This window comes from Mobula birostris, chromosome 24, assembly GCF_030028105.1.
Source record: "Mobula birostris isolate sMobBir1 chromosome 24, sMobBir1.hap1, whole genome shotgun sequence".
NCBI lineage: Eukaryota > Metazoa > Chordata > Chondrichthyes > Myliobatiformes > Myliobatidae > Mobula > Mobula birostris.
The window spans coordinates 59382775-59409223 of NC_092393.1; the positions used below are offsets into that span (position 1 = coordinate 59382775).

Consider the following 26449-nt stretch of genomic DNA (forward strand, 5'->3'; position numbering starts at 1 on the left):
TAGTATTTAATCAGATGGTGCATATATCATGACTCAACGCTTCACGCTCTGAACGTGTCTGTATTTCTGATTCTCACTTCCATGCTCCTGCACACCACGTATTCTGCCCCAGAATGATGGCATCATCACGGTACCTGACAAGTGTCAAAGTACATGAACAGACCTTACCCTCTCAATACATGACATCCCTCCCTTCCTGAGAAATAAACTTCAGTGTTTTAGAACACATTTAACCAGGTCAATTCAACACATATTCTTTGATATACATGACTATAACCAACACATCTTCTGTCTCAACTTAATGATTGCTCTGCAAATGAAAACCTCATTTTCAACTTGCAACAGTTTTCATTGTTTCAAAACCCACAACTTAAAGTTCTACTTCAAAACAGTATAAAATCATTAAACTTCAGAGGTTGTTTTCTAACCCTTTGAGATCACTCTACTGGTTTCTCTTTGCTTTCAATGTCTGGTGTGACTTTTTCTCACTGTGAACCTGAGCTTGTCTGTAACTGTCCACCATATTGTCCTCCTGTCCCGGTACCTCGTAGTCAAATCCTTGAATTTCTGTATGAGTTCTACCCCCCCATCTGCTATTACTTTAGTTGGTGCAGCTTTATCAAAATAGGCCAATCTACCTGCTCTTGTTAGCCCCTCATTTAGAGCTTTGAATACTTTCAAAGGTTTCAAAGGTCCATTTAATGTCAGTGAAATGTATACAATATACATCCTGAAATTCTTTTTCTTTGCAACCATCCACAAAAAACAGAGGAATGCCCCAAAGGATGAATGACAGTTAAATGTTAGAACCCCAAAGCACCTCCCAGCTCCCCCTCCCATGCGTAATCAGTAGAAAAGCGACGACCCCCTCCCCCACCAGCAAAAAGCATTGGCAACCCCCACCAATCACTCAAGTGTGCAGCAAAGCATCAATAAAGACACAGACTCGCAGTATTCCAAAGACTACTCGTTCATCCAGTAATTCGACATACCACAGGCTCTCTCTCTCTCTCCCTAATAAGGGAAAAAGAGGTGTTCCTGTTTTGCAGTGAGAGGGGAGACATAACACAACAACTTGCTGGTTTACCATGTTAAAAGTCCGATGTGTCACTTTTTCCGAGCTCTGTGCCCAGAGAACTCGGGTCGCTGCTTTCGATCTTCCGTGTACTCCCACGACGCACCGATTTCCTGCAGAGGCACCAGCCTCGAGTCCGCCTGCCTTCAGAGCCACGAAATCCCGAAACTCCAAAGGCGAGCTTATCTTCTAGCCCGTGTAAACTTCAGAGGTTGTTTTCTAACCCTTTGCAATCTCTGTACTGGTTTCTGTTCCTCTCCAAACTTGAACTGGGTGTCTTTCCTGGTCAATCGTCTCGGTGGTTCTGACAAAGTTGCAAACTGTGGTGTGAATCTGCTGCTGTAGCCAACAAAACCTATGGAACTCCTCACTTCTGTTGCGTTTTTTTTGTTCATGAGCCTCAGTTACTGCTTGCACTCTCTCCTCAGTTGGTGCGATGCCTTCCTGTGACAGGAGAATTCCCATGAAAACTAATCTGTCCATGTTGAACTGACATTTCTCTGGGTTCGGTGTCAGTTCACACTCTGTGAGTCTCTTTAAGACAGCATGCAGTCTCTCATCATGCAGTTTTCGGTTAGACGCATCTACAATCACATCATCTGAACTCCTTCAATTCCAGCTAAAGCATTTGCTATCTCATGCTGGTACTGCTCACTGGCTGATGACACACCAAGTCTTTTGTACCTACACACCCCATTATGCAGAGCAAATGTGGCCCTCTATCTAGATTCTGGAGTCAGTCCTAGCTGGTAATGGCCCCATTTCAATTCCAGTTTGCTAAACACTGCAGCCCCATTCATACCCTGTAGTATCTCATCTACAGTTGGGATGGGATCTCTCTCCCTCACCCTTGCTTCATTTGCCCTTCTCATGTCTGGGCACATTCTGATGTTCTTGTCGGGTTTTGTAAAATGACTATTGGGTTAACCCAAGAAACTGGGGCCTTCAACTTTCTTAATATGATTACAATTATGAAAGGCACGTAGTCCTCTTTTATTGTCATTTAGTAATGCATGTATTAAGAAATGATACATTATTTCCTCCGGTGTGATATCACAGAAACACAGGACAAACCAAGACTGAAAAAACTGACAAAACCACATAATTATAACATATAGTTACAACAGTGTAACAATACCATAACTCGATGAAGAAGTCCGTGAGCACAGTAAAGTTCAAAGTCCTTCAAATGTCCCACATCTCACGCAGACGGCAGAAGGAAGAAAAACCCTCCCTGCCATGCCGACCACAATCCGACTCTGAGTCACCCGAAAACTTCGAGCTCTGATCAGCTCTCCGACACCGAGTACTGAGCGCCATCTCTGTCCAAACGATTCGACCTCCTTCTTGGTTGCCAAAAGCAGGCAAGGCCGGGGATTTTGAGGCCTACCCTCCGAAAGATTGTCTACTTTCACTAGCTGTTCAATTTGTTTCTCAACCACCTCCCTGAAGTGGTAAGGTATGTGTCTGAGTGGCAGGGCTTTACCTTTCCATCAATGTACAGACTGATCTGTTGAGTGTTCAGCTGTCCTACCCCCTCAGACACTTCTGGGTACGGCAGCTTAAGTGACCCTTTAACGTCTGTCACTACTGACACAGTTTCTCCAGTCTTTAACACACCCAAGTTTGTAGCTGTTTTCTACCTAGGAGTGAGTGGTTCACCATTCCCTTTTATCATGACGAACTCTGCCTGGTCCATTCTGTTTCCAAAACTTATTCCACACTCAAACACCCCCTCAACTTCCAGTGATGATGTGCTGGATGAATATGGAACAGCTTTCCCTTCTGCTTAGGAATATTATCTCCTCTGACTTCAGTTTCTCCCACACATTTTCCTTCTGAATCTACTAACATGCACAGATTTACACCCCCTACACAAAAAGTACTTTTTTTCAGATGACTCAGTCTCATTAACAACAAATGCAAATTCCTTCAGGTCATCCTCAACGTTGTTCATTTTTTGTGTTTTAGTCCTTTTGTCAGGCAGAGTTTTGTAAAGTCGCCCTTTCCAGTGCATTGTCTGCACGTCTGTCCACAAGCTGGGTACTTTGGGTCTCTACCCAGGCGATCTGTAGATCTGTATTTCCATATCTGTAGCATTTCCTTTTCTTTTGTGTTAGTAGACTTTATTTTCCCCTCTGTCTATTTGCCATGTGTTGGTCCCAAGTTCGAATCCAGCCAGCTGACTCCCCTGCACGTCTTCCATCCGTGCTGGGCTATGAGCTGGTGATCTCTTCGGAAACTCACCCAGCAGAAGGCAATGGCAAACCACTGCTGTAATTTTTGTGTTAGTAAACTTTACTTTTCCCTCTGTCAATTTGCCATGTGTTGTGTCCTCATGGTGTGGAACACGGCACACAGTCTGTGGCTGGCTTCCTTGTAGTGACATGGCTGACAACTGTTCCTCTACTTTTTCACATTGTGCCGCTATTTCCAGTGTGCGGCAAGTGTTAGACCCTGCATATTCTCCAGTGGTTTTCTCCGCACATAAACTGAGTTACGTTTTCCCACTGTGACATCCCTGATTTGGTTGTCGGTCTTCTGCTGCCTGCTGAAGGTGAGTAGAGAACTGTTGAACCATCTCACCTTGTTTTGAGGCAAGCCGATGAAAATGCTGCCGGGCCAACATAGTGTTGACCTAGGGAACAAAGAAAGCATTCAGCGCATCCACCGCTGCCGCAGAGCTTGTGATTTGTCCCGTGTTTGTCAGTTTTGAGAATATAACCTGCACATCTGGTCCTGCAAGGTGCACAAGTAGTGCTCTCCGTCTCTGTTTTGTATTATTTGTCGTGTTATCATCCACATCGGTCCTTTACCGTCGGCATAAAGTTCAAATGAGTTGAACCACTGTGTCCGTCTCAGACCCAGAGTAGCCGGCTCCGTAAAACATTGTAAGTGTCGGATCCTCGATTTCTCCATTCTCATCAACTAACGTTACCCTTACTTTCAAAGTCCATATCCTAATCGCCCCTGCCGTGTATTTGCAACCTATCTTAGTATTTATTTAGATAGTGTATATATCAATGCTTCATGCTCTGAAAGTGTCTGTATTTCTCATTCTCACTTCCATACTCCCGCACACCACGCGTTCTGTCCCCGACTGATGACCTCATCACGGTACCTGACAAGTGTCAAAATACATTAACAGACCTTAGTATTTCAACACGCACACGTATGTGTGAGCACAGGTGTAATGTAACACTAAAACTGCGGCTGCATCACAGGCACACAGCATCATTCACGAGAAAAGAAATTAATTGATCATAAATTATACACGACTTTTACAAGAAAGTACACAATTAGAGCAAAAAAATTCAAAGAAATACACACAAAATGCTGGAGGAACTCAGTAGGTCAGGCAGCATCTATGGAAAGGAATAAACAGTCGACGTTTCAGGCCAAGGCCCTTCATCAGGATCTGAATTTTAGTGCGAACATAGAATATAGTACAGACAGTGGTGTGCCAACCCTTTAACCTGCTTTTAAGATCAATCTAACCCTTCCCTCCTGCACAGGGGGATTATAGGGGGTGATGTCAGAGGTAGGTATGTTACACAGAGACTGATGGGTGTGTGGAACGTCCTGCTGGGGGGTGGTGATAGAGGCAGAAACATTAGGAACGTTTAAGAGACTTGTAGATAAGCACATGGATGAAAGAAATTGGAGGCTTTGTTGGAGGGAAGGGTTAGATTGATTTTAGAGGCGCGGCATAACTTCCTGGCCGAAGAGTCTGTACTGTGCTGTAATGCTCTATATGTGTGCGTGTACGTGTGCACACGGGTCAGAGTGCCCGCTGGTGTGGGTAAACACATGCAGAATATCCACGTGTGTGTGTGCGTGTGCTTGTGAGTGTGTGTGTGTGTCTGTGTCTGTGTCTGTGTTTGTGAGTGTGTCTGTGTTTAGACCATAAGACAAAGGAGCAGAAGTCGGCCATTCGGCCCATCGAGTCTGCTCCGCCATTTTATCATGAGCTGATCCATTCTACCATTTAGTCCCACTCCCCCGCCTTCTTACCATAACCTTTGATGCCCTGGCTACTCAGATACCTATCAATCTCTGCCTTAAATACACCCAATGACTTGGCCTCCACTGCTGCCCGTGGCAACAAGTTCCATAGATTCACCACCCTCTGGCTAAAAAAATTTCTTCACATCTCTGTTCTGAAAGGGCGCCCTTCAATCCTTAAGTCATGCCCTCTCGTACTAGACTCCCCCATCATGGGAAACAACTTTGCCACATCCACTCTGTCCATGACTTTCAACATTCGAAATGTTTCTATGAGGTCCCCCCTCATTCTTCTAAACTCCAAGGAATACAGTCCAAGAGCAGACAAACGTTCCTCATATGTTAACATTCTCATTCCCGGAATCATTCTAGTGAATATTCCCTGTACCCTCTCCAAAGTCAGCACATCCTTTCTTAAATAAGGAGACCAAAACTGCCCACAGTACTCCAAGTGAGGTCTCACCAGCCCCTTATAGAGCCTCAACATCACATCCCTGCTCCTATACTCTACTCCTCTAGAAATGAATGCCAACATTGCATTCGCCTTCTTCACTACTGACTCAACCTGAAGGTTAACCTTAAGGGTATCCTGCACGAGAACTCCCAAGTCCCGTTGCATCTCAGAACTTTGAATTTTCTCCCCATTTAAATAATAGTCTGCCCGTTTATTTTTTCTGCCAAAGTGCATAACCATACACTTTCCAACATTGTACTTCATTTGCCACTTCTCTGCCCATTCTTCCAATCTATCCAAGTCTCTCTGCAGACTCTCTGTTTCCTCAGCACTACCGGACCCTCCACCTATCTTCATATCATCAGCAAACTGTTTTTGTGAGTGTGTGTGTGCGTGCGTGTGTCTGTGAGTGTTTGTGTCTGTCTGTTTGTGTGTGTGTGTGTTGGTGGGTGGTGAGAGAGGAGAAAGGAGCTTGTTGCTGTTGTTGTTTGGGCTGTCCTGTGGACAATGTGGACGTGTGTTGCTATTGTTTGGGCTGCCCTGTGGACAATGTGGACGTGTGTTGCTATTGTTTGGGCTGTCCTGTGGACAATGTGGACGTGTGTTCGGGCAGGAACGCGTGGCGACACTTGCATGTTACCCCCCGCTCGCCCTTCGACTGAGTTGGTTGTCAATGCAGACACATTTCACTCTAAGTTTTGATGCTCGCGTGATAATGAATGAATATGAATCTATTGTGTAACACGTGATGAACCTGTCCCGACAGATTGTTACCTTCATCTACTACGGGCTGGTGCTGGATAGGTGGCTGCTGCAGGTGACACACCCGTCCTACCTGGAGAACCCGCTGGTCTACCAGCCTCAGCTCCGCAGGCAGGCCTGGCGTTACCTCAGCTACATCTTCATGCATGTGGGGTGAGTACCGACTGAAGCTGGACCCCACTGCACCACCCCTCGCCAACTCCCCCAGCCTCTGACCACGGCCCACAGCCTCACACCAACTCCCCTGCCTGACTCCAGCCTCAGACCAGAGCTCACCACTCGTATGAGAGTGAAGTTACAACACTGGCTCAGGCCATTCTGTCCATGGTCTGTGTGCTGGCTCAGTGAAAGCACCTCCCCGTCAGTCCATTCTCTCCCGTCTGTTCCCCATTCTCTCCCCGTCAGTCCATTCCCTCCCGTCTGTTCCCCATTCCCTCCCCATCTGTTCCCCATTCCCTCCCCGTCTGTTCCCCATTCCCTCCCATCTATTCCCCATACCCTCCCGTCAGTCCATTCCCTCCCCGTCAGTCCATTCCCTCCCCATCTGTTCCCCATTCCCTCCCCATCTGTTCCCCATTCCCTCCCCGTCTGTTCCCCATTCCCTCCTGTCTATTCCCCATTCCCTTCCGTCTGTTCCCCATTCCCTCCTCATCAGTGCATTCCCTTCCGTCTGTTCCCCATTCCCTTCAGTCCTTACGACCTTCTCCAGTTGGCAATACTCAAATCCCACTTAGAAATCTTCACTGCACCAAAGCTCAAAGTAAATTTTATTACATATATGTCACCATTTACAGCCCTGAGATTCATTTGCTTGTGGACTTACTCAACAAATCTATAAAATAATAACCATAACAGAATCAATGAAAGACTGCCCAACTTGGGCATTCAAGCAGTGTGCAGAAGAAATAATAATAATAATAATAAATAAATAAGCAATAAATATTGAGAACATGAGATGAAAAGTCCTTGAAAGTTGTGGGAACATTTCATTGCTTGGCAAGTGAAGTTGAGTGAAGTTATCCCCTTTGGTTCAAGAGCCTGATGGTTGAGGAGTAATAACTGTTCCTGAACCTGGTGGTGTGAGACTTGGGGGAACATGGTCTTTCCATGACCATGATTGTTCTTCACAAGCTTTTCTACAGAAGTGGTTTGCCATCGCCTTCTTCTGGGCAGTGTCTTTACAAGATGGGTGACCCCAGCCACTATCTATGCTCTTCAGAGGTTCTCTGCCTGGTGCCAGTGGTCACATAACTAGGACTTGTGACGTCTACCATGGCTTCACATGACCCTGATCAGGGGCTAAGCAGGTGCTACACCTTGTCTAAGGGTGACCTGCGGGTTAGCGGAGGGAAGGAGCATTGTACATCTCCTTTGATAGAGACGTATCTCCACCCTAACACTCAGAAACAGGAGCATCTGGAGGAAACCCACATGGTCACAGGGGGAACGTACAAACTTCTTACAGCCTGTGGCAGGAATTGAACCCAGGTCACTGGTAACTGTAATAGCATTATGCTAATCACTGTTACCCTACTGCCTACAGCCCCGGGGGAAATAGCCCTGTGAATCCTTTCTGTGCCTTCTCTGGCTTAGTGATGTCCTTCGTGTGTGCACCCTCTCTGTTCCAGGGTGGAGCACCTGGCTTTCAACGTAACACTGCAGATTCTGGTCGGTCTTCCCCTGGAGATGGTCCACGGATCCCTTCGAATCAGCTTCATCTACCTCACCGGGGTCCTCGCAGGTAATGGAGCGGGGGTCAGGGGTCTCAGCTCCTGTCTCTGTGTGTGTGTATATATATATATATATATATATATATATATGTGTGTGTGTGTGTGTGTGTGTTTGTGTCTGTGAATGTGTGTGTCTACCTACCTCACCAGGGTCCTCGCAGGTAATGGAGCAGGGGTGGGGGGTGCTCAGCTCCTCTGTGTGTGTGTGTCTACCTATATACGGTATATCTATCTCTGTGTATATCTATGTACATACAGTACATAAGAATCAGAATCAGGTTTAATATCCATAAGACCATAAGACAAAGGAGCAGAAGTAGGCCATTCAGCCCATCGAGTCTGCTCCGCCATTTTATCATGAGCTGATCCATTCTCCCATTTAGTCCCACCGCCCCGCCTTTTCACCATAACCTTTGATGCCCTGGCTACTCAGATACCTATCAATCTCTGCCTTAAATGCACCCAATGACTTGGCCTCCACTGCTGCCCGTGGCAACAAATTCCATAGATTCACCACCCTCTGGCTAAAAAAATTTCTTTGCATTTCTGTTCTGAAAGGGCGCCCTTCAATCCTGAAGTCATGCCCTCTCGTACTAGACTCCCCCATCATGGGAAACAACTTTGCCACATCCACTCTGTCCATGCCTTTTAACATTCGAAATGTTTCTATGAGGTCTCCCCTCATTCTTCTAAACTCCAAGGAATACAGTCCAAGAGCGGACAAATGTTCCTCATATGTTAACCCTCTCATTCCCTGAATCATTCTAGTGAATCTTCTCTGTACCCTCTCCATCATCAGCACATCCTTTCTTAAATAAGGAGACCAAAACTGCCCACAGTACTCCAAGTGAGGTCTCACCAGTGCCTTATAGAGCCTCAACATCACATCCCCGCTCCTATACTCTATTCCTCTAGAAATGAATGCCAACATTTCATTCGCCTTCTTCACTACTGACTCAACCTGGAGGTTAACTTTAAGGGAATCCTGTACGAGGACTCCCAAGTCCCGTTGCATCTCAGAACTTTGAATTCTTTCCCCATTTAAATAATAGTCTGCCCGTTTATTTCTTCTGCCAAAGTGCATAACCATACACTTTCCAACATTGTACTTCATTTGCCACTTCTCTGCCCATTCTTCCAATCTATCCAAGTCTCTCTGCAGACTCTCCGTTTCCTCAGCACTACCGGCCCCTCCACCTATCTTCGTATCGTCAGCAAACTTAGCCACAAAGCCATCTATTCCATAATCCAAATCTTTGATGTACAATGTAAAAAGAAGCGGCCCCAACACTGATCCCTGTGGAACACCACTGGTAACCGGCAGCCAACCAGAATATGATCCCTTTATTCCCACTCTCTGTTTCCTGCCAATCAGCCAATGCTCTATCCATGTATGTAACTTTCCTGTAATTCCATGGGCTCTTATCTTGTTAAGTAGCCTCATGTGTGGCACCTTGTCAAAGGCCTTCTGAAAATCCAAATATACAACATCCACTGCATCTCCCTTGTCTAGCCTACTGGTAATTTCCTCAAAAAATTGTAATAGGTTTGTTAGGCAGGATTTTCCTTTAAGGAATCCATGCTGAGTTCTGCCTATCTTGTCATATGCCTCCAGGTACTCTGTAACCTCATCCTTGACAATCGACTCCAACAACTTCCCAACCACCGACGTCAAGCTAACAGGTCTATAATTTCCTTTTTGCTTCCTTGCCACCTTCTTAAATAGCAGAGTGACGTTTGCAATCTTCCAGTCCTCCAGAACCATGCCAGAATCTATCGACTTTTGAAAGATCATCACTAATGCCTCTGCAATTTCCACAGCTACTTCATATATCACCAGCATACATCATGAAATTTGTTGTTTTACGACAGCAGTACATTGCCATACATAATAAAAAGACTATAAATTACAGTAAGTATATATAAAAAATAAGTAGCACTAAAAACGAGGGAAAAAGAGTCGTGAGCAACACACACACACAATGCTGGAGGAACTCAGCAGGCCAGGCAGGACTTGTCCTGCTGACGGGTCTCGGCCTAAAGCGTCGACTGTACTTTTTCCGTAGCTGCTGCCTGGCTTGCTGAGCTCCTCCAGCATTTTGTGCCTGTTACTCAGATTTCCAGCATCTGCAGATATTCTTGTTTGTGAAAAAAGCAGTGAAGCAATGTCCATGGGTTCAATGCCCATTCAGAAATCAGATGGCAGAGGGGAAAAAGCTGTTCCTGAATTGTTGAGTGTGTGTCTTCAGGCTCCTGTACCTCCCCCCTGATAGTGACAAAGAGAAGAGGACATGTCCTGGGTGTTGGGGTCCTTAATGATGGAGGCCGACTTTTTGAGGCATCGCCTTTTGAAGGTGTCCTCAGTCATGGGAAGTCTAGAGCCCATGATGGTGCTGGCTGAGTTTACAACTTTCTGCAGCTTTTTCTGATCCTGTGCAGTTTCTGCTCCATACCAGTTCGAATGCTGTCCACGGTACGTGTGTAGAAATTTGCAAATGTCTTTGGTGACAGCCCAAATCTCCTCAAACTCCTAATGAAATATAGCCGCTGACGTGCCTTCTTTGTAACTGCATCAACGTGTTGAGCTGTGGATAGATATTCCGAGATGTTCTTCATCCTCTCCACGGCTGATCCCTCAATGAGGACTGGTGTGTGTTCCCTAGACTCTCCCTTCCTGAAGTCCACAATCAACTCCCTGGTCTTACTGACATTGAGTACAAGCTGTTGTGGCAACACCAACCAGTTGATCTATCTCACATCGAGCTTCGACCTTGACACCACGTTCCTACTCCAGCCCCATCGCCTCTGTTCCTCAAATATCTAGAAACCTGTTCAGTCTGACTTCTGATGGGGGTGGGCGCTAATGGTTGTAACAGACAAGGAGGTGGGTGATGGGTGTAAAAGACCAGCAACAGTCGAGTGCAGACTGACAAGTGTAACATTCGAGGAGGAACTGACAGTTGTAACAGTCAAGGCTGGGCTGAGAGTCCTAATAGTTGAGGAGAGACCGATGGGTGTAATAGTTGAGGAGAGACCGATGGGTGTAACAGTCGAGGAGGGGCTGATGGGTGTAACAGTCGAGGAGGGGCTGATGGTTGTAACAGTCAAGAACAGATTGCCAGGGTGTAACAGTCAAGAAAGAACCGGTGTAACAGTGGGGGACGGACTGACAGGTGTAACAGTGGGGCACGGGCTGACGGGTGTAACAGTCGGGGACGGGCTGACGGGTGTAACAGTGGGGGACGGACTGACGGGTGTAACAGTGGGGCACGGGCTGACGGGTGTAACAGTGGGGGACGGGCTGACGGGTGTAACAGTGGGGGACGGACTGACGGGTGTAACAGTGGGGCACGGGCTGACGGGTGTAACAGTCGGGGACGGGCTGACGGGTGTAACAGTGGGGGACGGGCTGACGGGTGTAACAGTCGGGGACGGGCTGACGGGTGTAACAGTGGGGGACGGGCTGACGGGTGTAACAGTCGGGGACGGGCTGACGGGTGTAACAGTGGGGGACGGGCTGACGGGTGTAACAGTCGGGGACGGGCTGACGGGTGTAACAGTGGGGGACGGGCTGACGGGTGTAACAGTCGGGGACGGGCTGACGGGTGTAACAGTGGGGGACGGGCTGACGGGTGTAACAGTCGGGGACGGGCTGACGGGTGTAACAGTCGGGGACGGGCTGACGGGTGTAACAGTGAAGGACGGACTGACGGGTGTAACAGTGGGGGACGGACTGACGGGTGTAACAGTGGGGGACGGGCTGACGGGTGTAACAGTTGGGGACGGGCTGACGGGTGTAACAGTGGGGGACGGACTGACGGGTGTAACAGTCGGGGACGGGCTGACGGGTGTAACAGTGGAGGACGGGCTGACGGGTGTAACAGTCGGGGACGGGCTGACGGGTGTAACAGTCGGGGACGGGCTGACGGGTGTAACAGTGGGGGACGGGCTGACGGGTGTAACCTTCGGGGACGGGCTGACGGGTGTAACAGTGAAGGACGGGCTGACGGGTGTAACAGTGGAGGACGGACTGACGGGTGTAACAGTGGGGGACGGGCTGACGGGTGTAACAGTGGGGCACAAGCTGACGGGTGTAACAGTCGGGGACGGGCTGACAGGTGTAACAGTGGGGGACGGGCTGACGGGTGTAACAGTCGGGGACGGGCTGACGGGTGTAACAGTCGGGGACGGGCTGATGGGTGTAACAGTGAAGGACGGGCTGACGGGTGTAACAGTGGGGGACGGGCTGACGGGTGTAACAGTCGGGGACGGACTGACGGGTGTAACAGTGGGGGACGGACTGACGGGTGTAACAGTTGGGGACGGGCTTATGGGTGTAACAGTGGGGGACGGACTGACGGGTGTAACAGTCGGGGACGGGCTGACGGGTGTAACAGTGGGGGACGGGCTGACGGGTGTAACAGTTGGGGACGGACTGACGGGTGTAACAGTGGGGGACGGGCTGACGGGTGTAACAGTCGGGGACGGACTGACGGGTGTAACAGTTGGGGACGGACTGACGGGTGTAACAGTGGGGCACAAGCTGACGGGTGTAACAGTTGGGGACGGGCTGACGGGTGTAACAGTGGGGGACGGGCTGACGGGTGTAACAGTGGGGGACGGGCTGACGGGTGTAACAGTGGGGGATGGACTGACGGGTGTAACAGTTGGGGACGGACTGACGGGTGTAACAGTGGGGGACGGGCTGACGGGTGTAACAGTCGGGGACGGACTGACGGGTGTAACAGTTGGGGACGGACTGACGGGTGTAACAGTGGGGCACAAGCTGACGGGTGTAACAGTTGGGGACGGGCTGACGGGTGTAACAGTGGGGGACGGGCTGACGGGTGTAACAGTGGGGGACGGGCTGACGGGTGTAACAGTGGGGGATGGACTGACGGGTGTAACAGTTGGGGACGGACTGACGGGTGTAACAGTGGGGGACGGGCTGACGGGTGTAACAGTCGGGGACGGGCTGACGGGTGTAACAGTGGAGGACGGGCTGACGGGTGTAACAGTCGGGGACGGGCTGACGGGTGTAACAGTCGGGGACGGGCTGACGGGTGTAACAGTGGGGGACGGGCTGACGGGTGTAACCTTCGGGGACGGGCTGACGGGTGTAACAGTGAAGGACGGGCTGACGGGTGTAACAGTGGAGGACGGACTGACGGGTGTAACAGTCGGGGACGGGCTGACGGGTGTAACAGTGGGGCACAAGCTGACGGGTGTAACAGTCGGGGACGGGCTGACAGGTGTAACAGTGGGGGACGGGCTGACGGGTGTAACAGTCGGGGACGGGCTGACGGGTGTAACAGTCGGGGACGGACTGACGGGTGTAACAGTGGGGGACGGGCTGACGGGTGTAACAGTCGGGGACGGGCTGACGGGTGTAACAGTCGGGGACGGGCTGATGGGTGTAACAGTGGGGGACGGGCTGACGGGTGTAACAGTGAAGGACGGGCTGACGGGTGTAACAGTGGGGGACGGGCTGACGGGTGTAACAATCGGGGACGGACTGACGGGTGTAACAGTGGGGGACGGACTGACGGGTGTAACAGTGGGGCACAAGCTGACGGGTGTAACAGTCGGGGACGGGCTGACGGGTGTAACAGTCGGGGACGGACTGACGGGTGTAACAGTGAAGGACGGGCTGACGGGTGTAACAGTGGGGGACGGGCTGACGGGTGTAACAGTCGGGGACGGACTGACGGGTGTAACAGTGGGGGACGGACTGACGGGTGTAACAGTTGGGGACGGGCTTATGGGTGTAACAGTGGGGGACGGACTGACGGGTGTAACAGTCGGGGACGGGCTGACGGGTGTAACAGTGGGGGACGGGCTGACGGGTGTAACAGTTGGGGACGGACTGACGGGTGTAACAGTGGGGGACGGGCTGACGGGTGTAACAGTGAAGGACGGGCTGACGGGCGTAACAGTTGGGGACGGACTGACGGGTGTAACAGTGGGGCACAAGCTGACGGGTGTAACAGTTGGGGACGGGCTGACGGGTGTAACAGTGGGGGATGGACTGACGGGTGTAACAGTTGGGGACGGACTGACGGGTGTAACAGTGGGGCACAAGCTGACGGGTGTAACAGTTGGGGACGGGCTGACGGGTGTAACAGTCGGGGACGGGCTGCCGGGTGTAACAGTGGGGGACGGGCTGACGGGTGTAACAGTGGAGGACGGGCTGACGGGTGTAACAGTGGGGGATGGACTGACGGGTGTAACAGTTGGGGACGGACTGACGGGTGTAACAGTGGGGGACGGGCTGACGGGTGTAACAGTCGGGGACGGGCTGACGGGTGTAACAGTGGAGGACGGGCTGACGGGTGTAACAGTTGGGGACGGACTGACGGGTGTAACAGTGGGGCACAAGCTGACGGGTGTAACAGTTGGGGACGGGCTGACGGGTGTAACAGTGGAGGACGGGCTGACGGGTGTAACAGTGGGGGATGGACTGACGGGTGTAACAGTTGGGGACGGACTGACGGGTGTAACAGTGGGGGACGGGCTGACGGGTGTAACAGTCGGGGACGGGCTGACGGGTGTAACAGTGGAGGACGGGCTGACGGGTGTAACAGTTGGGGACGGACTGACGGGTGTAACAGTGGGGCACAAGCTGACGGGTGTAACAGTTGGGGACGGGCTGACGGGTGTAACAGTCGGGGACGGGCTGACGGGTGTAACAGTGGGGGACGGGCTGACGGGTGTAACAGTGGAGGACGGGCTGACGGGTGTAACAGTGGGGGATGGACTGACGGGTGTAACAGTTGGGGACGGACTGACGGGTGTAACAGTGGGGCACAAGCTGACGGGTGTAACAGTTGGGGACGGGCTGACAGGTGTAACAATCGGGGACGGGCTGACGGGTGTAACAGTGGAGGACGGGCTGACGGGTGTAACAGTGGGGCACAAGCTGACGGGTGTAACAGTCGAGGAGGGACTGACGGGTGTAACAGTGGGGGACGGACTGACGGGTGTAACAGTGGGGCAGAAGCTGACGGGTGTAACAGTCGAGGAGGGACTGACGGGTGTAACAGTGGGGGACGGACTGACGGGTGTAACAGTGGGGCACAAGCTGACGGGTGTAACAGTCGGGGACGGGCTGACGGGTGTAACAGTGGAGGACGGGCTGACGGGTGTAACAGTCGGGGACGGGCTGACGGGTGTAACAGTGGGGGATGGACTGACGGGTGTAACAGTTGGGGACGGACTGACGGGTGTAACAGTGGGGCACAAGCTGACGGGTGTAACAGTTGGGGACGGGCTGACGGGTGTAACAGTCGGGGACGGGCTGACGGGTGTAACAGTCGGGGACGGGCTGACGGGTGTAACAGTGGAGGACGGGCTGACGGGTGTAACAGTGGGGCACAAGCTGACGGGTGTAACAGTCGAGGAGGGACTGACGGGTGTAACAGTGGGGGACGGACTGACGGGTGTAACAGTGGGGCACAAGCTGACGGGTGTAACAGTGGAGGACGGGCTGACGGGTGTAACAGTGGGGGACGGGCTGACGGGTGTAACAGTCGAGGAGGGACTGACGGGTGTAACAGTGGAGGACGGGCTGACGGGTGTAACAGTTGGGGACGGACTGACGGGTGTAACAGTGGGGGACGGGCTGACGGGTGTAACAGTGAAGGACGGGCTGACGGGTGTAACAGTGGGGCACAAGCTGACGGGTGTAACAGTTGGGGACGGGCTGACGGGTGTAACAGTGGGGGATGGACTGACGGGTGTAACAGTTGGGGACGGACTGACGGGTGTAACAGTGGGGCACAAGCTGACGGGTGTAACAGTTGGGGACGGGCTGACGGGTGTAACAGTCGGGGACGGGCTGACGGGTGTAACAGTGGGGGACGGGCTGACGGGTGTAACAGTGGAGGACGGGCTGACGGGTGTAACAGTGGGGGATGGACTGACGGGTGTAACAGTGGGGCACAAGCTGACGGGTGTAACAGTTGGGGACGGGCTGACAGGTGTAACAATCGGGGACGGGCTGACGGGTGTAACAGTGGAGGACGGGCTGACGGGTGTAACAGTGGGGCACAAGCTGACGGGTGTAACAGTGGGGGATGGACTGACGGGTGTAACAGTGAAGGACGGACTGACGGGTGTAACAGTGGAGGACGGGCTGACGGGTGTAACAGTCGAGGAGGGACTGACGGGTGTAACAGTGGGGGACGGACTGACGGGTGTAACAGTGGGGCACAAGCTGACGGGTGTAACAGTCGGGGACGGACTGACGGGTGTAACAGTGGGGGATGGACTGACGGGTGTAACAGTGGGGGACGGACTGACGGGTGTAACAGTTGGGGACGGGCTGACGGGTGTAACAGTCGGGGACGGAATGACGGGTGTAATAGTTGGGGACGGACTGACGGGTGTAACCTTCGGGGACGGGCTGACGGGTGTAACAGTGAAGGACGGGCTGACGGGTGTAACAGTGAAGGACGGGCTGACGGGTGTAACAGTGGGGGATGGACTGACGGGTGTAACAGTTGGGCACAAGCTGACGGGTGTAACAGTTGGGGACGGGCTGACGGGTGTAACAGTGGGGGACGGGCTGACGGGTGTAACAGTCGGGGACGGGCTGACGGGTGTAACAGTGGGGCACAAGCTGACGGGTGTAACAGTTGGGGACGGGCTGACGGGTGTAACAGTTGGGGACGGACTGACGGGTGTAACAGTGGGGGACGGGCTGACGGGTGTAACAGTGGGGGACGGGCTGACGGGTGTAACAGTCGGGGACGGGCTGACGGGTGTAACAGTGGGGCACAAGCTGACGGGTGTAACAGTTGGGGACGGGCTGACGGGTGTAACAGTGGGGGACGGACTGACGGGTGTAACAGTTGGGGACGGACTGACGGGTGTAACAGTGGGGGACGGACTGACGGTGTAACAGTGGGGGACGGGCTGACGGGTGTAACAGTGGGGCACAAGCTGACGGGTGTAACAGTCGGGGACGGGCTGACGGGTGTAACAGTCGGGGACGGGCTGACGGGTGTAACAGTCGGGGACGGGCTGACGGGTGTAACAGTGGGGCACAAGCTGACGGGTGTAACAGTCGAGGATGGACTGACGGGTGTAACAGTGGGGGATGGACTGACGGGTGTAACAGTGAAGGACGGACTGATGGGTGTAACAGTGGGGGACGGGCTGACGGGTGTAACAGTGGAAGACAGGCTGACGGGGTGTAACAGTCGTGGAAGTGAGTGTAAGTAATAAGTGATCAAAACACTATTGAACGCAATAAAGAACTCAGAAACGTATTCACCAAAAGTGGGATGGGGAACTCACTTCCGCATTCAGTTGGAGCACATAGCCTGGGTAACCACAAGCAGGAGAATGGAACAGAGAGGAAGATGGAGTGAAGGAGTCTCATTGAGGAGAAACACCAGTATGTGCATGTTAACCCCAGTGGTCTGTTTGTCCCACATAACTGAGTATGAAGGCAGCCTGTGCCTCTGCCAGATTTCGAGGCGTGATGTACAATACACATTGACATCTGCTGATCGATTGTCGGTGGAGGAGGGGAGTTGACAACAGTTTGTCAATATTGGCCTGATGAATATAATGCCTGACCTGGGCGGCTGACAGGAGGACAGCAGCGATCAATGTTCAGTCAGCTTTGTAAAGAGACAGGAATAGATTACCTTCACACCTGGGATCTGTGTGTCATTGCACAAAGTCAGGATGTTGACGGTATGCCAGTTTGAAAGTGTGTGATCTGCAAGTTATGGGATCTACCTGTGCCCCAATTAGCTGGGGTGCTTATTCTAAGTGGCCACTTTATTAGGTATACCTATACACCTGCACGTTAGATAGATAGATAGATATTTTATTGGTCCCAAAGGAAATTACAGTGTCACAGAAGCATTACAAGTGTAAAGATACACAAATATTAGAAGTAAGAAAGCATAAAAATAAGTTATCTTAAAAATAAGATGTACAAGATTAACAAGTCAAAGATTACAAGATCACTTCCCCAGCTATAGGTGACTCATTATAGAGCCTAATGGCCGAGGGTAAGAATGGCCTCATATCGCTCTTTGGAGCAGTGCAGTTGTCTTAGTCTTTTACTAAACGTGCTCCTCTGTTCAGCCAAGGTGGCGTGCAGAGGGTGAGAAACATTGTCCAGAATTGCCAGGATTTTCCATAGGGTCCGTTGTCCTACCACAGCCTCCAGTGTGTCCAGTTTGAGCCAGCCTTCCTAATCAGTTTATTGAGCCTATTGGCATCACCCATGTTGATGCCATTGCCCCAGCACATCACCACATAGAAGATTGTACTGGTGACAACAGACTGGTAGAACATGTGAAAGAGGCCTGCAAACTCCAAATGACCTCAGTCTCCTCAGGAAGTAGAGGTGACTCTGGCCCCTCTTGTACACGGCCTCTGTGTTGGTGCTCCACTCAAGTCTGTCATCCAGGTTCAGCCCTGGTACATGTAGGCTCTCACCGCATCCACGTCCTCACCATCAATAGTAACAGGGAGCAGTGCAGGCTTAGTCCTTGCAAAGTCCATCACCATCTCCTTTGTCTTATTGATGCTGAGCTGCAGATGATTCAGCTTCTACCATTTGACAAATTGTTATTTGTTATTGCAAATAACAAATAATAGGTTGTTATTGCAAATATCTAATCAGCCAATCATATGGCAGCAACTCAATGCATTAAAGCATGCAGACATGGTCAAGAGATTCAGGTGTTCAGACCAAACATCAGAATGGGGAAGAAATGTGATCTAAGTGACTTTGACCATGGAATGATTGTTGGTGTCCAACAGGGTGTAGAAAATCTGAGAAACTGCTGGTCTCCTGGGATTTTCATGCACAACAGTCTCTAGAGTTTACAGAGAATGCTGCGGAAAACAAAAATAAAATCCAATGAGCGGCAGTTCTGTGGGTGAAAATGCCTTGTTAATGACAGAGGTCAGAGGAGAATGGTCAGACTGACAGGTTCAAGCTGAGAGGAAGGTGATAGTAACTCAGATAACCAGTGGCTTGCAGAACAGTATCTCTGAACACACATCGAACCTCGAAGTGGACGGGCTACAGCAGCAGAAGACCGTGAACGTACACTCAGTGGCCATTTATTAGGTACAGGAGGTACCTACTGAGTGTACATTACACGGGCTGCCTCTCTGGCTGTGAGAAATTTGGGTGCAGGGGTACAAAGGGGGCCTATTCCAGTTGGCTGCCGGTGACTAGTGGTGTTCCACAGGGGTTGGTGTTGGGACTGATTCTTTTTACGTTATATGTCAATGATTTAGATGATGGAATTGATGGCTTTGTGGACAAGTTTGAAGATGATATAAAGATAGGTTGAGGGGCAGGTAGTCTACAGAAGGACTTAGACAGATTGGGAGAATAGGCAAAGAAGTGACAGATGGAACACAGCGCCCAGTAGTGTATGGGTTGTGTACTTACTAGAAGGAATAAAGACGTGGACTATTTTCTAAACAGGGTGAAAATTCAGAAGACAGAGGTGCAAAGGGACTTGAGAGTCTGAGTGAAGGATTACCTAAAGGTTAACCTGCACGTTGAGTTGGTGTTGAGGAAGGCAAATGCAGCATGAGGTAGTATACGTGGGTTTACGGTTTTATGCTCTAAGTTGTGGGTACGAAAGGTACAAGATCAGTGAATGTTTCTCCGGGCTTCTCAAGCCTTCACTCTGATGCCTTCTCCCCCTTCTCATCAGGTTCACTGGGCGTGTCGGTGGCAGACATGACTGCGCCCGTAGTGGGTTCCTCGGGAGGAGTTTACGCACTCATCTCCGCACATCTGGCCAACGTAGCCATGGTAATGAGACGCGCCTGGCTCCGGTGTTTTTCAACGAGTAGAGTGCAGGATCCATGTCACACACACTCTGTAACAAACAGACCTTACCAACCTTCCGCAGACACGAGTTCGCAGACACGTGGTGGCTAGTCACCAGAGACACAGAATGAGAGTCAGTCATATTTTGAATTAGTTTATTACTGTCACATGTACCGAGATACAGAGTGTGAACACAGAACATACAGCAGACCACGGGCCACTTTGACATGCCAAACCCTAACCTACTTCCACACCTGGATCAATCTAATCCATTTTTCTTTCATCCATATGCCTATCTACTGTAAGTGTCTGTTTAATGCCCCTAATGTACCTGTCTCAACCACCATTTCTGGCAGCAATTTCCACATACCTAACACTCAGTGTTTAAAAAAAACACCTCTGACATCCCCCCGCTATACTTTACTCCATTCATCTTAAAATTATACCGCCTTGTATTAGCTATCTCTGCCCTGGGGAGAAGGGTCTCAACCCAAAACATTGGCTGTCTATTCCCATCCACAGATGCTGCCTAACCTCCTGAGCTCCTCCAGCACTCTGCTCTAGATTTCTAGCATCTGCAGTACCTCTTGTGTCTGGAAAGAAGGTGCTGGCTACGCCTCTTATCACCTTGTACACCGCTATCAAGTCCCTCTCGTTCTCCTTCACTGCAAAGAGAAAAGCCCCAGTGCACTCAACCTACAGTACCGTGCAAAGGTCTTAGGCATATATATACAGCTAGGGTGCCTAAGACTTTGCACAGTACTGTGTTTGTCAATGTGTAGCAAAGAGTGAGTTTGTAGATCTGGTAGGGAGCAAAGGATTTGGGAATGGCAAGGGTGGGGCACTGCAGGAAGGGTCTGGAACAGGTGGCAGAGAAGTAGTGCCGGGAGGAGGTGGATAGTGCAGGTGCTGAGACAGCAGGCAAGGTCATTTGATTCCAAACAATTGGTTTATTGATCATTACAGACTGTTTCTCTGGTGCTTCCCACTCCCTCCTCTCTCCCTTCCCTTTTTCCCAACCATGATTCCCCTCTCCTTGCCCCCTTCCCACTCTCAGTCCACAATAAAGACCCAGATCAGAATCAGGTTTATAATCACTCACATATGTCATAAAATTCATTTTTTTTTGTGGCAGCAGTATGATGTAATATATAAAATTACTACAGTACTGTGCAAAAGTCTTAGGCCCCCTGCTATATACAAGACCATAAGATATAGGAACAGAATCTGACCATTTGACCCATCAAATCTGCTCCACCATTTCATCCTGGCTGATCCAATTTTCTTCTCAGCCCCAATCTCCTGCCTTCTCGCCATATCCCTTCAAGTCTTGACAATCAAGAACCTATCAAACTCTTGCTGAAATATACATAAAGACTTGGCCTCCAGAGATCCCTGTGGAACGAGTTCATCACTCTCTGGTAAAGAAATTCCTCCTCGTCTCTGTTCTGAAAAGGATGTGCCCCGATTCTGAGGCTGTGTCCTCTGGTCTAAGACTTTCGTACCGTAGGAAGCATACTCTCCACATCCACTCTCACAAGGCCTTTCAGCATTTTATAGGTTTCAATGAGGTCACCCATCATTCTTCAGAATTCTAGTGAATACATGCCCAGAGCTATCATATGACAGGCCATTCAATCCTGGAATCATTTTTGTGAACCTCCTTTGAACCCTCTCCAGTTTCAGCACATCCTTTCTGTGATAAGGGACCCAAAACTGCTCACAATACTCCAAGTAAGGCCTCACCAGTGTTTTATAAAGTCTCAGTGTTACATCCGTGCTTTTATATTCTACTCCTCTTGAAATGAATGCTAACATCACATTTGCCTACCTCACCACAGACTCAACCTGCAAATTAACCTTTAGGGAATCCCACTCAAGGACTCCCAAGTCCCTTTGCATCTCAGTTTTTTTTGTATTTTCTCTACATTTAGAAAATAGTCAACCCTTTCATTTCTTCTACCAAAGTGCATGACCGTACACTTCCCTACACTGTGTTCCATCTGCCATTTTTTTTTGCCCATTCTCCTAATCTGCCTGTCCTTCTGTAGCCTCTCTACCTCCTCAAAGCTACCCGTCCCTCTACCTATCTTCATATAGTCTGCAAACTTCGCAACAAAGCCACCAATTCCATCATCCAAATCATTGACATATAATGTAAAGAGAATCGGTCCCAACATAGACCACTATGGAACACCACTAGTCACCAGCAGCCAGCTAGAAAAGGCTCCCTTTATTCCCACTCTTTGCCTCCTATCAATCAGCCACTGCTTTATCCATGCTAGAATCTTTCCTGTAATATCATGGAGTCATAGCTTGATAAGCAGCCTTATGTGTGGCATCTTGTTCAAAGGCCTTCTGAAAATCCAAGTACATAACATTTTCCTTTGACTATCCTGCTTGTTATTTCTTCAAAGAATTCCAACAGATTTGTCAGGCAAGATTTTCCCTTGAGGAAACCAGGTTGACTACGGCCTATTTTATCATATGCCTCGAAGTCCCCTGAAATCTCATTCTTAATAATTAACTCCAACATCTTCCCAACCACGAAGGTCAGACTAACTGGCCTATATTTCTTCTTTTCTGCCTCTCTCCCTTCTTGAAGATTGGAGTGACATTTGCAATTTTCCAGTCTTCTGGAACTATTCCAGAATCTGTGATTCCTGAAAGATCATTACTAATGCTTCCACAATCTCTTCAGTCACCTCTTCCAGAACTCTGGGGTGTACACCATCTGGTCCAAGTGACTTATCTACCTTCAGACCTTTCAGTTTCCCAAGAAACTTTTCTCTAGTTATGGTAACTTCACAGACTTCATGACCCCTGACACACAGCATCCTGGTAAACCTCCTGTGCACCCTCTTTAAAGCTTCTACATTTTTCCTATGATGAGGAGACTGGACCGAAACGGAACACAATACTCCAGGTGTGGTCTAACCAGAGTTTTATAAAGCTACAACTTTACCATGTAGCTCTTAACCTCAATTCCCCAACTAATGGAGGCCAACACACCATAGGCCTTCTAAATAAAATTTACAATGTTATTTAGTCTCACACTCTGGGTGGTACGGGGGAGAGTTATTTATTGCCTATCCGCTAGTTAACTCCATGGCCTGGTGAGGAAAGGTATAGTTTTGAGCTTTGAAGCTGTCGGTGTAGTTTTCCTTCCTCAGCTGTTTAACTGAGCTGCCAGTGAGGGTTTGACCAAAGAAGGATGGAATGACTGAGGAAGGACAGTAGCTTCCCTTACAGCAGTGGTTCCCGACCAGGGGTCTATGGTTAATGGTAGGGGTCCATGCCTTAAAGGAATTCAGTGAGGTTTTTTTCCTACAGTTCTACATTTTCTCTATCATAGAGCCAAACAGTACAGAAACAGGCCCTTTGGCCCACAATGTTGTGCCAACTCTTTAACCTATTCCTAGATCAATCTAACCCTCCCCTCCTACATAGCCTCTACCTTTCTGTCAACCATGTGCCTGGACATCAACTACCCATTTACACCAATACTACGTCAATCCTACTTTAACATTAAAAAATTAAATGACTTACAAAGGCCAACCCCTGTCGGTGCATTTTACGTGTGGGGTAGGACTGTCTCTGAAAACTACTGGAAGTGCTGCAAAACTGCTCAACATTGCATTATGTTTTCCAGAACTGGTCCGGAATGAGATGTCAGTTTAAACTGATCCGGATGGGAATTGCCATGATTTGTAGTAAGTATTCAACAGAGCCGAGGAGGAATTTCTTTTGCCAGAGGCTAGTAAATCTGTGGAATTCATTGCCACAGGCAGCTGTGATGGCCAAGTCACTGGGTATATTTAAAGCAGAGGCTTTTGATTAGTAAAGGGCATCAAAGGTTACAGAGAGAAGGCAGGAGAATGAGGTTGTAAACCACAAACACAAGGAGGTCTGCAGATGTTGGAAATCCAAAGCAACACACCCCAATACTGGAGAACTCAGCAAGCCAGGCAGCATCAATGGAAAAGAGTAGTCAATGTTTCGGGCTGAGATCCTTCATCAGGACTGAGGAGGAAAGGGGAAGATGCATCAATAAAAAGGTGAGGACGGGAGGGGAAAGAGGCTAGCTGGAAGGTGATAAGGTGAAACCAGGTGGGTGGGAATGTCGGGGGCTGGAGAAGAAAGAGTCTGATAGGAGAGGAGAGTGGACAATAGGAGAAAGGGAAGGAGGAGGGGTTGAGAGGAATAATAAATCAGCCATGATGGAATGGTGGAGCAGACTCGATGGGCCAAATAACCTAATTCTGCCCCTATGTCTTTTAGAGCCATATGTGCTGAGAACCATATGTTCCTGTACAAGAGAGACTATACATCATCTGCTGTCAGGTTAGGGGTCAGGACGGTAAATTCAAGGCCCTGTGGGATGCCCTGAGGTCTGAATACGACACCAGATGAAATATTGCATCTGAACGGTGATCACACTCTGTTCCTTTGATGGTTCAGCAGTTCGGGCTGAGCCTGACAGAGTGCACAGTCAGGCATTGGGTGCAGATCGGTTAAATCAGTCCATGCACGTTAAGTACGGGAGCAGAGGCTGTGGCTGCCACCATCATGTCCCGATGCCATCCAGTGTTTTGTTCACCCACCCACTCTCTCCAAAGCCCCACCCTCTTCATATGGGTCATCCAGCGGGGCAGGAAGGTGTACTCATTAACTTCGGCTCATCTAGTCCATGTTAAACTGTTATCCTGCACAGTCCCATCAACCTACACCTGAACCATGGTTCTCCATACCTCTCCCATCCATGTACTTATCCAAATTTCTCTTAAATGTTATAAATGAACCTGCTTCCACCACTTCCACTAAGTTTCTTCCACTCTCACATCACCTTCTGAATGAAGAAGATCCCCCTCATGCTCCTCTTAAATTTAAATGTTTTACCCTTGACTGTTAACCATGGCCTTCAGTTCTCGGTATACCCAAGCTGCAGTGGAGAAAGCCTGGCTTGCATTTACCCTCTACGTGCCCCTGTCTCCGACACTCAATTGGCCAAAGAGCCTAATTGTGCTCCTATGTCTCAGGATCTGGTAAGTCCTATTCTATCCAACCTTTCCCTATAACTCAGGTCCCCAACATCCTACTAACTTCTCTCTGCGCTCTTTCAAGCTTATTTACATCCTTCCTGCAGGTAGCTAACCACAAACGTACACAACACTCCAAATTCAGCCTCACCGACGTCTTACTTCAACATAACATCCCATCTGCCGTACGCAATACTTTGACTTACAAAGGCCAAAGTGCCAAAAGCTCTCTTTTTGCAACCCTATCTACCTGTGACGCCACTTTCAAGAAATTCTGAACCTGTATTCCCAGATCCCGCTGTTCAACTGCACTCGGTGCCCTGTCACTCACCACGTTTGTCCTCCCAAAGTGCAACACCTCACGCTTGGCCTGCACTAAATTCCATCTGCCATCGTTCCAATACTGTTAACCTATCACCTCCAGTTCTAGTCTCAACCAACCTCGTGGAAAAAGCCTGCTAGCACTAACCCAATCTATACCCCTCATAATTTTCTATATCTCTATCAAATCTCTCTTCATTCACCTCGACTAAGTAACCATATAACCATTACAGCACGGAAACAGGCCATCTCGGCCCTTCTAGTCCGTGCCGAACTCTTACTTTCACCTAGTCCCACCGACCTGCACTCAGCCCATAACCCTCCATTCCTTTCCTTCCCATATAGCTGTCCAATTTAACTTTAAATGACAACATCAAACCTGCTTCAACCACTTCTGCTGGAAGCTCGTTCCACACAGCTACCACTCTCTGAGTAAAGAAGTTTCCCCAATGTTACCCCTAAACTTTTGCCCCCTAACTCTCAACTCATGTCCTCTTGTTTGAATCTCCCCCACTCTCAATGGAAAAAGCCTACCCACGTCAACTCTATCAATCCCCCTCATGACCTTAAATACCTCTATCAAGTCCCTCCTCAACCTTCTACGTTCCAGAGAATAAAGACCCAACTACAACCTTTCTCTGTAACTCAGGTGATGAAAGCCAGGTAACATTCTAGTAAATCTTCTCTGTACTCTCTCTATTTTGTTGACATCTTTCCTATAATTCGGTGACCAAAACTGTACAATAGCCTAATTCTGCTCCTATGTCTTATGGTCCTGCTGGTCTGCTAAAGTCCTGTTCTGTTGAACCTTTCCCTATTAACTCAGGTCACTTTGCAAGCTTTGCTAGAACTTCCTCTCTGTTCGCTGACAGTCCTGCTGGTCTTTGGAGCGGTTGGCACCGTAGAAATACAAGTCTCCTTTTCCCTTTCAGTGAGTCTGGAATTTGGCCGTGCCGTCTGGTTACGATTCCACCCGCCCACCCACCCGTCCTGCACCCACCCCAGCTTTGTGTCTCACCTCGGCGGAGTGCTGGTGGGGATCACGCTGGGGGTGGTGATCCTCAGGAACTACGAGCAGAAACTCCACGAACAGTCCATCTGGTGGATCTTTGTCCTCGCCTATCTCGTCTTCGTGCTCTTTGCCATCCTCTGGAACATCTTCGCCTACAGTCTCCTAGAAATCGGAACGCTTCCCCCAGCTTAATACTCCGGACTGGCCAAGCCAGCATGATATCACAACCC

General features: G+C 49.6%; 1 protein-coding gene across 1 annotated transcript in view; it reads left to right on the top strand.

The window, feature by feature from the left end:
- The window catches only part of rhbdl3 (rhomboid, veinlet-like 3 (Drosophila)), a 39444-nt gene extending 12999 nt beyond the window's left edge, over positions 1-26445 (top strand). The window contains exons 4-8 of the mRNA XM_072242684.1: positions 6301-6449; positions 7925-8037; positions 19729-19829; positions 23500-23560; positions 26140-26445. Coding sequence (XP_072098785.1) covers positions 6301-6449; positions 7925-8037; positions 19729-19829; positions 23500-23560; positions 26140-26411 — 696 coding nt within the window. The 3' untranslated portion in view covers positions 26412-26445. The remainder of the gene's footprint in view (positions 1-6300; positions 6450-7924; positions 8038-19728; positions 19830-23499; positions 23561-26139) is intronic.
- The last annotated feature ends 4 nt before the right edge of the window (positions 26446-26449 follow it).